Source organism: Halichoerus grypus, chromosome 9 (genome assembly GCF_964656455.1).
Source record: "Halichoerus grypus chromosome 9, mHalGry1.hap1.1, whole genome shotgun sequence".
Classification (NCBI taxonomy): domain Eukaryota; kingdom Metazoa; phylum Chordata; class Mammalia; order Carnivora; family Phocidae; genus Halichoerus; species Halichoerus grypus.
The window spans coordinates 20,839,871-20,854,130 of NC_135720.1; the positions used below are offsets into that span (position 1 = coordinate 20,839,871).

Sequence of the window (14,260 nt, forward strand, 5' to 3'; positions counted from 1 at the left end):
ACCTTGGCTATTTGAATTTAAATAAAAAAATAAAGTAAAAATTAAAAAAAATGAAACATTTTACCAAAACACAAATTCTTTCTGGTATCAGATAATTTCTCTTGTATCATTAACATAATAAGAGACAACATCAGAGAAAAGGGTACATAGAAGTTTCAATATTAAAATTAAACTTACGTTTCTAAGTTGTCACCTTCAAGAACTGTCTGGACAGGCAGGTAGCCAAGCCGAGGATGTTTGGCAAAGTATTTCTTTGATCTGAACTTATTCTTCAGCACCTTTGTGAAGTCTCGTACATCTTCCCCAGATGTTGTCTAGGAAGTTGAAAAAATTGTACTTCTTTCATTAAAATGGAAGGAGATATCTAGCTATAATAAAATTCGAGCAGATATAAATGACAACAGTTTCAGTAGCTTTATGTATTTTTGGAACAACAAAGCATGTCATGAAATCACACGACAACCAGGACTCATCGTTAAATAATGTCCAGCAATCAGTTCGTAATTTTTTAATTTTCATAACTAGCTCATTTCCCCAATATTTAAAAAATTGGGCCAAAAAGTAAAATTAGTTTGGCAATGTTATTGGTTGATTCCTATTAATAAAAGAGCTGTGATTTGCTATTAAGTGTGTTTAGTGATGATGAAGGATTTTGGATATAATACGGTTTTAACTAAAGTGAATAAATGAGGGTGAGCTATATAGCTCTTACTGACTTCACACAAGCCAGCATATATTGAAGTCTGGAAAAGGAGAAAGCAATAAATAAGAGAGAAGGAACAGGGCCACAATATTGTAAGGAATACTGTCAGTTTGTCTTTCCCAACCATACAAACATATAATTATTTGACATGGACTAAATTTGTAATGCGATATAAAATGTTACTCTTTCCTTGACCATTTCAAGATGATTATTAATAATCATTTAGGGTGAGGTGAGCTGAAATCTATCCCCACCCCATCCCCTCCTCCTATCCCATGAACTGTTCCTGAAGCCTCAGCTTCTTACTCCCTATCACCAATTCTAGTTTTTATTTACAATATGTTATACAGACACCAACTTCAGTCCTTGTGAAGAGGCCTTTAAAATATTTACATTACCTGCAGAGAACTGAATTAAAACCTTGTTCGTCTGACTCCTAGTTGGCTATTCAACCTAAACCTGGACAGACCTCACTCCTATCACTTTACAAAACAGAGAACTTTTCTATAATAACAAACCCAGTACTAAATACGCTGCTCACTTGCTGCCTGCCCCTCTCTCCTTACACCCTCCCCAGTCCATCTTTTCCTCCATGACAAGCATGCCCGGGACTCACACAAACTTGTTTTGCAAACAGAAGCTTAAAAAATATAACTATTTTTTAAAACAACTAAATTCTGAGTCAGCCCTTATGTGGTTTTGTTGCTTTCCATCTGCTCTCATTCTACCTAAATGTGTCTGCTTCTAGTACACAATTAAGAGAACTTTTGATTCTCTAGGCTTGCAGAGCAGAGAGGAATAAGCCCAAGCTATTTATAATGTAAGTTCATCAATTTTAATTTTACTAAAAAAAAAAAAGTATAGCAAGGACCACCCACATCGTCACTAGGCCTTTGCCATCAGATCCACAGTGTCCAATCTTTTCCTGAATAACACAGAATAAACTACATAATGTCTGTAGTTATTTAGGTACAGATCCTTCCAAAGATAAAGAAGAATTTTTTAGAAAATAAGCTATTAATGAAAAGAAAAAGAATCCAAGGCACTCCATAGAGGAAAAGTGTTGCTAAGAGAGACGATGGTTTGAGGGTGCTAAGACCTAACCAGATAGAACAGGAGAAATAAGCAGAATAACATTTGGGAGTAAAGAAGGAAATTCTTAGAGAAGGGATGCGTGGGACTGAGAATAAAGCCAAAAGGACCTATCACCTTATAAAGGACATTTGGACCTCTGGTAATGGGTTTCACAACTGCGGCTCATTACACTTATAGATACGTTCTCCCTGAAATGTTTTGATAAAGAGAAAAAGAAGGGAAGAAGCTTTCCATGACAGAAATACAAAAAGAAGACCCCAATGCAAAGATAAGCATTTATGACTCAATTTATTTTTCTGTCTGCTCTTAACACCTTGTTAATATACAGAGAGATACGGAAGTACTGGCCTCCATTACTTGGTCCACCTTCCTCTGGCAATAAAAACGTTTTACCATTTAGCCCAGTGGTTTTCAAGCCATATCCAGGCTTTCAATTCAGGTAGCCCTGAGTGGCGTGGGTGGGGCAAAAGGCCAGGGGGGCAAGGTACCAGGACACTTACCAGTCGGCCTCCGCCAGGGCAGTATACAACACAGTGCTTTTTATATATTCACAGGGTTGTGCAACCATCACCTCAAAAAAGAAACCTTGTACACACTCGCGATCACTCCCACCTCCACCCTAACCCCGTTGCCTCCCCTCAGCTCCTGGCAACCACTAATCTACTTTCTGTTTCTTGGATTTGCCTATTCTGGACATTTCTTATAAATGGAATCATACATACAGTCTTTTGTGACTGGCTTCTTTCACTTAGCATAATGTTCTTCTAGCTTATCCATATTTAGGTTTCAACATGAACTTTTGCTTGGGGGAAAAAATGACACATCATTCAAAAGTACACGTCCAATTCCACATCAAACATTCTTTAGCTAAAGACATTCCAGACATGGAAGAACAAAGCAAAACTAACCAACCAACAACCAAAAAACCCATCTCCCACGAAACAAAATACAAAAAACAAATAAAAAGTACCCACCTGCCTCCCAAAAAGTTATAGCAGGCGCTGAAGTTAATTGTGATGATGCTCAAATTTAATATTTGAAAAAAAGAGTGCATTCTCATGCAGAAATAGCATATTTTTATTTCCTCATGAATTTTCATATCAAGGGGAAAAAAAACTTCCACCAATACTTACAATCTAAATGCACTGAATTCACTAATGCCATAAACTTTATGTAATATTAAAAGAAAAAGTGGAAAGTAATTCAACCCACAAAAACCAGGTGTTATATTCGGGTTAGCAAAATGTAATTCTTTAGTTGAAAGAGAGCCAAGAAAATGAATTACACCTATTTTCTCACCAAAAAAAAGTTAAAAGATATTTTTACATATTTGGTCTAATTTGCTACCTAATATCTCTCTATTTCAAAGCACTAGAGCAATAGTTTGGTAAAAAGCAAAAAAGAGGACCACCCACCTAGCATAATGAATATAATCAAATTCAACTCTATCTTCAAGCTAGGTATAATACTTTGTTCTCTTTCTTTTTAAAGCAAATAACTATTGATATTATGATCTGAGGATGAAATTGAAAGAATCACTCATTACTACACAAATTATCCAACATTTTAAGTTATCCATGTATTTCTTGAAAGACTAGGTTTTTATTTATTGCTGTTAAGAAAACAAAGAAGGAGAACAAAAGATTTTGTAGATCTCATTATATGAGACAAGGGGAACATAAGGGCATAGAACTCTGCACCTTATAAATAGCTTTCCTTCATTCTCTTTTTACCATCAAGGGTGGTAAGATTACCATTACTTTTTTGACCCCTCCGAAAGCTGACACCCAAGCTTTCAGACCTACAAGTCAGTAAGGAGAAAGCTGCTCTTGCAAACCTGGGTTTTTTCACTATACCAGCACTATATCCCTTCTCCTAGAAAAACGCAACAGTTCTAAGTTTTGTAAGAGAAAGAACCCATAGCCATTGACTAAAATACCTATTATTACATTAAGCTATCCTGTGGCTGATTTTTACCAATTCATATTGAAATGTCATTTTATGACTTTTAAATTGTATGTCCAAGACACGTTTTGTGTAAGTAGAATTAGAAAAAAATTACACATGAAAGAGAAAAAAGAAAAAATTAAAATTGCCTGCTCTTTGACCACCTAGGGATACCCACTCTTAAAATGTTTGTGACTGGACTGATTTTTTTAATTCTTTTCATTGTAAAACAAAACACAGATATATAAAACTATACACAACAAATGCATGGCTTAGTGAATATATAAGTGAATACGTAAGGCAAATACCATCCAGTCAGGAAATTGAACTTTGCCAGACATTCCAGAAGTCCCTTCCACGTGCCTCGTTCCATCCCTCTTTCCATAATAACCATTATCTTCATTTTTATGAGCAACAACTACCTTGTGTGTAAAAAATACTTTTTCACCCCAAAGTCTATCCCTAGATACTTTAGTTGCTCATTTCAAAAAATCTGATATATTTTAACTCACTTTTAATCTACAGATTTCTCCTCCATACTTGCCATTTCCTTACAGTTTATCTGTTGGAAAACACAGGCAATTTGACCTAGCTAAACTTTGCTGATTGCATATTTTTGGTGCAGTTCAGCAAATTCTTCAGGCCTTTGGATATCCTGCAAACTGGCAGCTGAATCCAGAGAATGCATCAGCTTCAGGGATGATCTGGCAAGACTATCAGTAGTGTTCGGTAGGCACATGATGTCTGGTTATCATTCTTTTGTGAGCCTAGCAGATTTCATGCTAAATGCCTATATCCACTCAATGGGGGCTTCAAAATGGTGGCATTCTAATTCTATCATCCATTTTCACTTATTAGTTGAAATAATTATATGAAGGCATGTCCCCTTGACCACTCTTTGGCCACTCAGTAATACAGTTCATTCAGGAAAGGCAGGATTACATGTTTGATTTTTCCCTTTTATTGACCAATTTTCCCAGTAATACATTCCTATCATTCTCCAAAGATGACCAATTTTTTAAAATTATTTTCATGTATCATTATGAACTTGTAGATTTTTAACATATTTGATGGGTTTTGGGTCCATTGCAATTATTATCATTATTGAAGATCAAATTGTCCTATCTTTGGCCAGTAGGCGCCCCTTCCAGTTAACCCCACTTAGTTTAAGCTCTATAGGTAACAGTATATTTAATGGTCTCTACCTGTCCTTAGGATGTTACTTCTCCATTTATTTTGTTTTTCTGAAGCCTGGTCTCCAGTAAATCTTCAAGAAGTACTCATAGGACCAGTATTACCTGAGTTCTTGTATGTTGGTGATAATTTTCCTGGGTCCTTACTAGATAGTAGAAGGCTGGTTTTTCTCAATATAAAATCCTTGGCTCACACGCTTTTTTCCCCTGAGTTTCTTAAAAATGTCCTTCCATTTTCTTTTGGTATAAAGCTTTGCTGCTGATTATTTAATTTTCTTTCCTTTTAAGTCACATTGTTCCTTTTGTTTAAATGACTGGAAGATTTTTTTCTTTGACTTTGAAGTCCAGTAATTTTATCAGAACATATTATATTATTGGTCACTCTGAGTCAATGTTCTCAGGCATGTGATATACTCTCAGTATACAGTTTCACCTTTTCTTTTTTTGGTGGGAAGGAAGGTTTTTCTTGAATTTTTATTTTTAGTGTCTGTTCTGTCCTACTCAGGGTTCCTATTCTGCATTTCTATTATTCATACTTTCAATTTTTTCCCCTATCTTCAATATTTGTCATTTTCTCTTGGATCTTTTATATTGTTTTCTTCATTTCTTTTTGACTTTTAAAGTTTGTATCTTATTCACCTTCTATTTCTCTCAAGATATTTACCTGTTCTATTTATTAAGACTAAAATTTATTAGTCAACTTTTGCAATGAGTTTTTTCTTTTATTTCTAATTCTTTCCTGAGTTCTGTCACCTCACCCTTTCCAAGATTTTCCAGTTCTGATTTATGTTTTCTTTCGTGTGTTGGATCATTTTCTTAAGCTTATTTTAAAATAGTAGGTTACAGTTTTGACCTGTTCAAGGAGCACATATTTCTGGTATGCTTTACTATACTTATATTATTTGGCTCTTATATCTTTTCCTTATAATTGCTTTATAAGAGATTTGATCTTGATACTTTCTGCTGCTCAATTTTGTCATTGTTGTGAAATTAATTTTACTAATTCAGGGAAGCTTCACGCAGGTTCAGGAAAGCTTCTCTAACTTCACAGGGCTCCTTCTTCCATTGCTTTTGCTGGGTATTCAAAAATAGGGCACTTCAGTTTGGGGATTTCCTGGTCCTATTCCCTTGCCCTACTCTGGACTAGACCATTTCTTTCTTTCATCTCTGTTGCTTTGACCTGTTATGTTGGTGTCATTCCTAGCAGTTTATACAGCTTGAGGCTCTTTTCCTGGAAGGAAGCCCTGGGGGGGTCAGGTCTAAGGACTCCAGAAGCCCAGAGCACCCCAGCACCTTCAGACCTTCCGCTCTGGGCCCCTCCCAGGTTCACAGCTCTGCTCCCAAATCAGCCCTTTGAGCTCTCCACTGAACACCTGCTGTCTGTTTTGGGGTTCTCCATTTCTCAGGCACCTTGCTTCCTTTTCTTTTATCTTACAGATAATGATATCTTCATGCAGGTTTTATGGCTAGTGGTGGCTTGTCAGCACCCAGATTTATTTGGGGGGATATCTTATTACCTAGTTTTATTGTAAATGTTGCCCAGAGAGTTGGCTTTCTGTCTAGTTGCTCTCTTTTTACGTAACTAATTTAGAAATGGGAAGAAAATGACAAAGACAAAAGATATTGAAAAACTCTACCCCCATCTCCCCCAAATCCTTCTGGCTTGATTTTTAACAAGCACATAAGAACTCACATATCCAAATGAGGACTGTCTTTCAAATTGTCATTTTTGGAAAGCTAATGAAGGTGAGTCACTGTGAAAAACATTTTAAAACTAAACCTACACAGACAAGTGGGCTTTGAATACTCAAAATTATACTTCCCTCCACTATGCTGCTATTAAGTAGCACAGAGATAATGATGAAAACTTATTTGGGTAATAACAAGTAATTAGTTCTCAACTTGCACCCCACCAACTAACACAAATGAATGCATAAAATACAAAAACATGTTGCTGAATTACAAATGCTTCCCTGGGGTAAGTCTGTGCATGTAACTCTCTACCAAAACCCTAAAAACTCCTGTGTAAATTGGCATCAGATGATTTTTCACTCGAGTTCTATTTTGCCAACCAAAGTTGGTAGTATTTTAAATTTTCCTTCATTTTATTCCTTGACTGAGGACAAATACAGACATCATATAGAGCAAATTTAGAGTTAATCTATTTTTTACTTGTGTTTGTATATCTACATATAAATCCATATGTATTATTCTATATATCCCTGTTCATGTTTTAAACTATATATTCTTATTGTAAATGCTGACACCTATGTATTATTGAACTTCAAAAACATGGATATATGACTGAGAGTCTTTTCCTTCTTATTAATGTGAATTACAAGGAGCAACAAGGTGAAGGTACAAAAGAATCTAGAATTTAGATATGCTAACCCTCACAGTATTGTAGTCAAGTAGATCTTTGAATAAATTGCTTTACTACTTCAGCTCAAAAGACTCCTCCTATTAACATGAAAGATCCACAAAGCAAAACATAAAAAGGACTATTAACAATGATGTCAAATAAGCTAGAGGCCAAAACATCCAACTTCTAAATACTTAGCAATTTAAGCAAAACACCAAACAACTGCAAATAAATAAGCAAAACCATATTTAGCTAAAATCTCCCCCAAATTCCTCTGGTCGGCTCATAACTTGGGATGGCAATATTATCTAATTCTTTAACAAATGCTCCTACTGTTAGAGCTTTAACCGTTAACTACAAAAATGAATAAATTTTAGACACAGTTAAAAAAAAAAAGGAAGTACAAAGAGGAAAACCAAGGTTATATAAACAACACAGCCATTTGGCACATGAGTAGAATAATTAAACACTACCTGTACCATTTTGCACAAGTGCAAAAATCACTGCTGAAAAGCATCATCATTAGCAAGATTTATTTCTTAAACATAGAAGTCAATAATCTCAAATGGTATATGCATACTTCTAAGGAGTCCATCATTATCACAGGACTTATCTTACAGACGTTCCAATATTTTTTTTATAATTGCAAAAACAACTTCTCAAGATTGATTTAAGTTTCACTGATCTCAAAAAGTTGAAATTCAGATACACTGAACTCCATGAATAGAAGGAAATCAGTAAGACAAGCTTGAAGCCTTTCAAGTTCTAATGGAAAAACATGAAACTAAAAAATTAGCATTAACAGAATCACCAAGGGGTCAAGAATAAGTAGGGTAATAAGGCATCCAATGGAAAATGGATGTTGTCCAAACCTCAACTTAAGAGCTAATGACACACTCTAAATGCACTGCACTTACTGGGAACACAGGGTAAGGTGAGCAAGAACGGAAAAGCCACTTCAGGATGCTGAGGTCAGAGAAGGAGCGATGATGCTGCACATTGAGCCTGCTGGCAAATGTCCCAAGTCTCATCTGATGAAGCAAGACTGCCAAAAACCAATGACACTAACGCGATGTAGAGCTTTCCAAAGAATGAAACAGCATTTTCTGATATTTGATTTTCAGAGTCTTGCTAGCAACATATAGTTTGCAAAGAAAAGATGTGATTTTACTTTAAAAATAAAGCTTTTTGCAGCCTAGGGATAAATCCCACTTCATCATGGTGAATAATCCTTTTAATGTACTGTTGGATCCTATTGGCTAGTATTTTGGTGAGAATTTTTGCATCCATGTTCATCAAGGATAATGGTCTGTAATTCTCCTTTTTGATGGGGTCTTTGTCTGGCTTGGGGATCAAGGTAATGGTGGCCTCATAAAACGAGTTTGGAAGTTTTCCTTCCATTTCTATTTTTTGGAACAGTTTCAGAAGAATAGGTATTAATTTTTCTTTAATTGTTTGGTAGAATTCCCCTGGGAAGCCATCTGGCCCTTGCCTTTTGTTTGTTGGGAGATTTTTGATAATTGCTTCAATTTCCTTAGTGGTTATAGGTCTGTTCAGGTTTTCTATTTCTTCCTGGTTCAGTTTTGGTAGTTGATACATCTCTATGAATGCATCCATTTCTTCCAGATTATCTAATTTGCTGGCATATAGTTGCTCATAATATGTTCTTATAATTGTTTGTATTTCTTTGGTGTTGGTTGTGATCTCTCCTCTTTCATTCATGATTTTATTTATTTGGGTCATTTCTCTTTTCTTTTTGATAACCCTCCTACACTGTTGGTGGGAATGCAAGCTGGTGCAGCCACTCTGGAAAACAGTATGGAGGTTCCTCAAAAAGTTGAAAATAGAGCTACCATACGACCCAGCAATTGCACTCCTGGGTATTTACCCCAAAGATACAAAAGTAGGGATCCGAAGGGGTACGTGCACCCTGATGTTTATAGCAGCAATGTCCACAATAGCCAAACTGTGGAAAGAGCCAAGATGTCCATCAACAGATGAATGAACAAAGAAGATGTGGTATATATACACAATGGAATATTATGCAGCCATCAACAGGAATGAAATCTTGCCATTTGCAACGACGTGGATGGAACTGGAGGGTATTATGCTGAGCGAAATAAGTCAATCAGAGAAATACATGTATCATATGATCTCACTGACATGAGGAATTCTTAATCTCAGGAAACAAACTGAGGGTTGCTGGAGTGGTGGGGGGTGGGAGGGATAGGGTGGCTGGGTGATAGACATTGGGGAGGGTATGTGCTATGGTGAGTGCTGTGAACTGTGTAAGACTGTTGAATCACAGTCTGTACCTCTGAAACAAATAATACATTATATGTTAAAAAAAAAAAAAAAAAGATAGCAGGAAGGGAAAAATGAAGGGGGGGAATTGGAGGAGGAGATGAACCATGAGAGACTATGGACTCTGAGAAACAAACTGAGGGTTCTAGAGGGGAGGGGGCTGGGGGATGGGTTAGCCTGGTGATGGGTATTAAAGAGGGCACGTACTGAATGGAGCACTGGGTGTTATACGCAAATGATGAATCATGGAACACTACATTGAAGACTAATTATGTAATGTATGGTGATTAACAAATAAAAAAAATAAAACTTTTTTTTTTCTTAGTAGAAAACTGACTTTTCTACAATTTCTAGAAATACTGAAAGTACAAAACTTTGGTTTATTTCCCCATATATTTAATCAATATTGGCAAGAATATGCTTGAAACTGTTGCTTTAAAAGTAACATGCACTTGCTTAGAAAGTACAATACAAATGTGTCTTAAGTGTTATTAAAGTAATTAGCTGTTTCCCATGGAGGTATGTTTTTCCTGTCCTCCGCTCTTCTTACCAAAATCTCAATGAAACTATCAGTGCAAACTAGTCCTATCCAAACCTTGCACATAAGCAGAGAATTTGGTAAAGATTCCACTCCATCAATTTGAATGCTCGGAATAGCTGACATTGCAGACTTTTCTAGCAATAAAATTTTGCAAACATCCCACCTCTTCTCCCTGAGCTAACACATCTCTCAAACCACCTTCTTATTCTGGCTCACACTTTGGTTCCTTGTGCCTGTATTTGCCAACAAGCAAGTACCCTATTCCCTCCCATTTCTCCTTTTCTCTCCTGGACCACTGTCCCTCCCCAGATGCACACAGCCTCTGATTAGTTACTTCCTTTCCCCAACATCGTGGACTCTGTGTTCTTTGATGTATATACACACTCCACTACATCTTGTTCATATCTGCAACCTCAACCCCTCTCTTTCAGTGAATCTTGATGCTCCTGTGATAAAACATCTCCCCTACCATCCTCTCCATGATGGGCTGTATAATCTCTCTCCCACAAAGGCCAAGAATAAAGGAGGTTTACAGCATTTTGCCCTTAGCCTCAGCCTTCTCACCAACTAAAACTAATGTGCCCGTCCACTCCCCTTTGACCATATGTGGCCAGACCCAGCTACCACCTGTCACCTTCTAGAGACATACTGATGATCTTCTAAATGCCACCTCATCTCAAAACCTTTTACGTTCCACATTAGCCACATACAGACCTCATCACTACTCAAAACATTATTTGGTTCCCAATTTCTAACTTGGAAAAAAAAAAATGTTACCCTTGCTCCTACTTCTTTAATACGAACAAACCTCTTCTTTCCGCCACAGCCCTTCAACCCCTTTTGGGATTTCTTCAGTATGGGGACAGCCCAAAGCCATCCCAGTATCATTAACACTTTTGTATCATTCACTCCCTTGGCTTTCAACTCTATCTACCATCCTTTAATTCCAAAGCGACTGAGCAATGATGGAGTCAGTGCAAATCCTTGCCAATTAACCTCAGCTGCACTCCTATTGCAAGGTAGCAATCAATTTACTTATCTCTTGTTGACTCATGCTCGCCCCCAGTAGCAATTCCAAACCTTTTCCATGCTCCTTAATATTTAATCCTATCTAGCTCTCGCTCACTGGCAGCAACTGCATAAACTCTTAGAAATCATACACGAGGGACGCCTGGGTGGCTCAGTTGGTTGAGCGTCTGCCTTCGGCTCAGGTCATGATCCCAGGGTCCTGGGATTGAGTCCCGCGTTGGGCTCCCTGCTCCGCGGGGAGCCTGCTTCTCCCTCTGCCTCTGTCTCTCTCTCTGTCTCTCATGAATAAATAAATAAAATCTTTAAAAAAAAAAAAGAAATCATACATGAAACTCATCATCCTCTCTCTCTAGTTTAAAGGGATAGCTTTCACGCAACTGATGAATTATGGAACACTACATCTGAAACTAATGATGTATTATATGTTGACTAACTGAATTTTTAAAAAGGGGGCTATCTTTTTTCTATGCCCTAACATACAAAAATGTGTCTAATGTGAATTAAATTTTGGTTATTTGCAACAGAGAATATAAGCAATTTCTTAAAAGATAAAATTAGGGTCACTTTCATTATGAAATTACATGATCACAGACTTATTCCAATAAAAAAGAAACTGAAAATCTGCACATCTTTAATATAAAATGTCACTATTTTTTAAATAAATAATAATCGCTGAATTCAAACATGTAGGTCACAGGTAACAATAAAAAATTTTGACTCTTATCTTGATCCATAAACTTAGTCATTTAAAAAAAATACATAGTCCTAAATTTCTCCACATAGAGGTCTTTACTTTCCCCTTCATTGTATTTTCACTGTATCTTCAGTCCCCAGCAAAATGCCTATATAACTGAACACCCAACAAACATAACACTCCAGCAAGCATACAGGACACAGTTTGCTAATGTGCCAAATTACATATATTTCCCTAAAGCAGTAAAATCACTAAATCCAGGCCACCAACTTTGAACAAATCACCTTTTCTAAGACTTAGTTTTCTCTTTAAAATGAGAATGAATTAGATGACTTCTCAGATCTTTCCAGCTTTAATATTCTATCATTAGTATTTATAATATCAGATATGAACTCATTTAGCTTTTATGAGCCAGCTGTAAGTGTAGTAAGAAAAAAGGAGTTAAAAAGAGAGTGGAGGGGATAAAAACACATGGAAAACAATACAAGATAATACATAGTCAAGTGCTAACTGCTGAAACAGAAGCTACTGGCAGAGCCCACAGGGTGAGGCGTCCTGGGAGGGGAAGCCGGAGGACGTTGGGGAGATTTTACACACCAGTGAGAGTTGAGCTGTTTTTGTGAAGGGGTGGGATTTGGAGGGATAGAGAGAGAGTGGTGACAGGGATGACACAGAACCTATGTCATGTTACTGTTTTAGATGAACTCTTACTGAGCCTAATCACTGTCCTTAAACTCCTTAAACGTACAAAGTGGGGTTAGAGAATGGTGGAAGAAAATACGAGTTTAAAGAAGTCATTTTCGAGAGAAAGAAGAAGTCTACTTCACTTCTGTATATAGATGTTTTACTATCAGTTTCATAAAATGCCTTCATAAATTACGATAGAGAATTCACACACCATTAGTCCGCTTACATCTGAAGACAAACTGTCACAGTCAGCTGATGTGTTTGAAGAAATATTTCTGGAGCTTTGAGGGTTTAAAATAAGACTTCAGAAAACCTTTAACGATAAAACATTCAGATTCAGGAAGAAGGAAGCTGAAGGGGAAAGAAATGAAGTCAGTAATGTAACTAGAGCACCATCCCCACCACAAATGGAGATGCCCTATGAGAAATGCAGACGTCAAGATCTGCATGGAAAGGTTTCACCTATTTGCAGGCAAGCGGTGCTTATTATCATTGCATTGGAAAACTCAGATTTGAGTTCCTTTTCTAAGACAGACATCAAATGAGTTTAGGGAATGCTGGGTAAAAGACAGATGAAGTATAAAAAAAAAGCTTACTTAAAAGAAGAGAGCAAAAATCCAAAGAATGTGGATGAAAAGAAAGAAAATTTGAGAACCATTAATTATTAATTCATTACTATTCAATTCAAGAGTATACCGTTCAAAAATTCAATTTACATATATTTCTAGTTACTTTATCAAAAGCTGTAGGGTCAAATGCAGAAAATAACCTGTCATACGATGATCTATGAGTAGGCTGCTGATTAAGATCACTACCTAAACTCCAGAAAGAGGCAAAGGACCTCCCAAAGCACACCTACAGAAAGGAAGCCATCCTTTGCAATGCAGGAGAAGGACAACAATGACTTTGCAAAAATCTATGTAACAAGAAGAGCTTTGGGTAACCTACAGATTTCATTTTAAAATGAGTTTTTATGTATCAGTGAAATGCATCAGTGTATCAGTGATTCACCAGCATTTCCAAATGGCCAATGACTATTGTTGAAGAGATGTAGATTTCAAATTGTGTGGGTATTTTGCAAAATCATTAGGAATTACATTTAAGACCTAGAAAAATAGTAATTTTATACATCTTTATTTACTTTATACATCTTTAAACATGTCATCATTTTTATACATCTTCAATGTATATTTACTTTGTGATTTTTCCCATTTTTTGACATTAGCTCTTTATAATCAGTTTCCTAAATGCCTACTTCTAATCACGCAAATATTAATACTATACTTCTCCCCAATTTCTTATAACGACCAGCAGGGTTCTGTACAATCTGATACCGCCTTTCTCTTTCATCTCATCTCCTACCACTCTCCCTTTGGTGGATGGAGAGATTCACTCGTTTCTTTCTGTTCCCCTATCATTCCCACCTCTTTCTTTCCCATCTGCCTGGATGTGTGACCTGTGCAGTTGCAGGGGTCCCACACGCACAAGCTCCCTAAGTTTGGGTTAATGCTCTGCTGTTGCCATCTTAAAAGTTATAAGACATTTTGAACAAGGGGTTCCACCTCTTCACGATACTCTGGGCATTTCAAATGACATAGCTGGTGCTACCCACCACCCTCTCCTTGTGGAACATGCTCCATTTTTCTTCTGTGCTCCATCCACGCCAACCTCTTTCCCATCTCCAGACTTCTGTGTCTACTGTTCC

General features: G+C 36.8%; 1 protein-coding gene across 13 annotated transcripts in view; it reads right to left on the reverse strand.

Moving 5' to 3' along the window:
* UTRN (utrophin) overlaps window positions 1–14,260 on the reverse strand; it is a 546,896-nt gene that overhangs the window by 30,389 nt on the left and 502,247 nt on the right. For all 13 annotated transcript variants that reach the window (XM_078054618.1, XM_078054624.1, XM_078054617.1 and 10 more), the window contains one exon: window positions 178–314. In XM_078054618.1, the coding sequence (XP_077910744.1) occupies window positions 178–314 (137 nt within the window). The remainder of the gene's footprint in view (window positions 1–177; window positions 315–14,260) is intronic.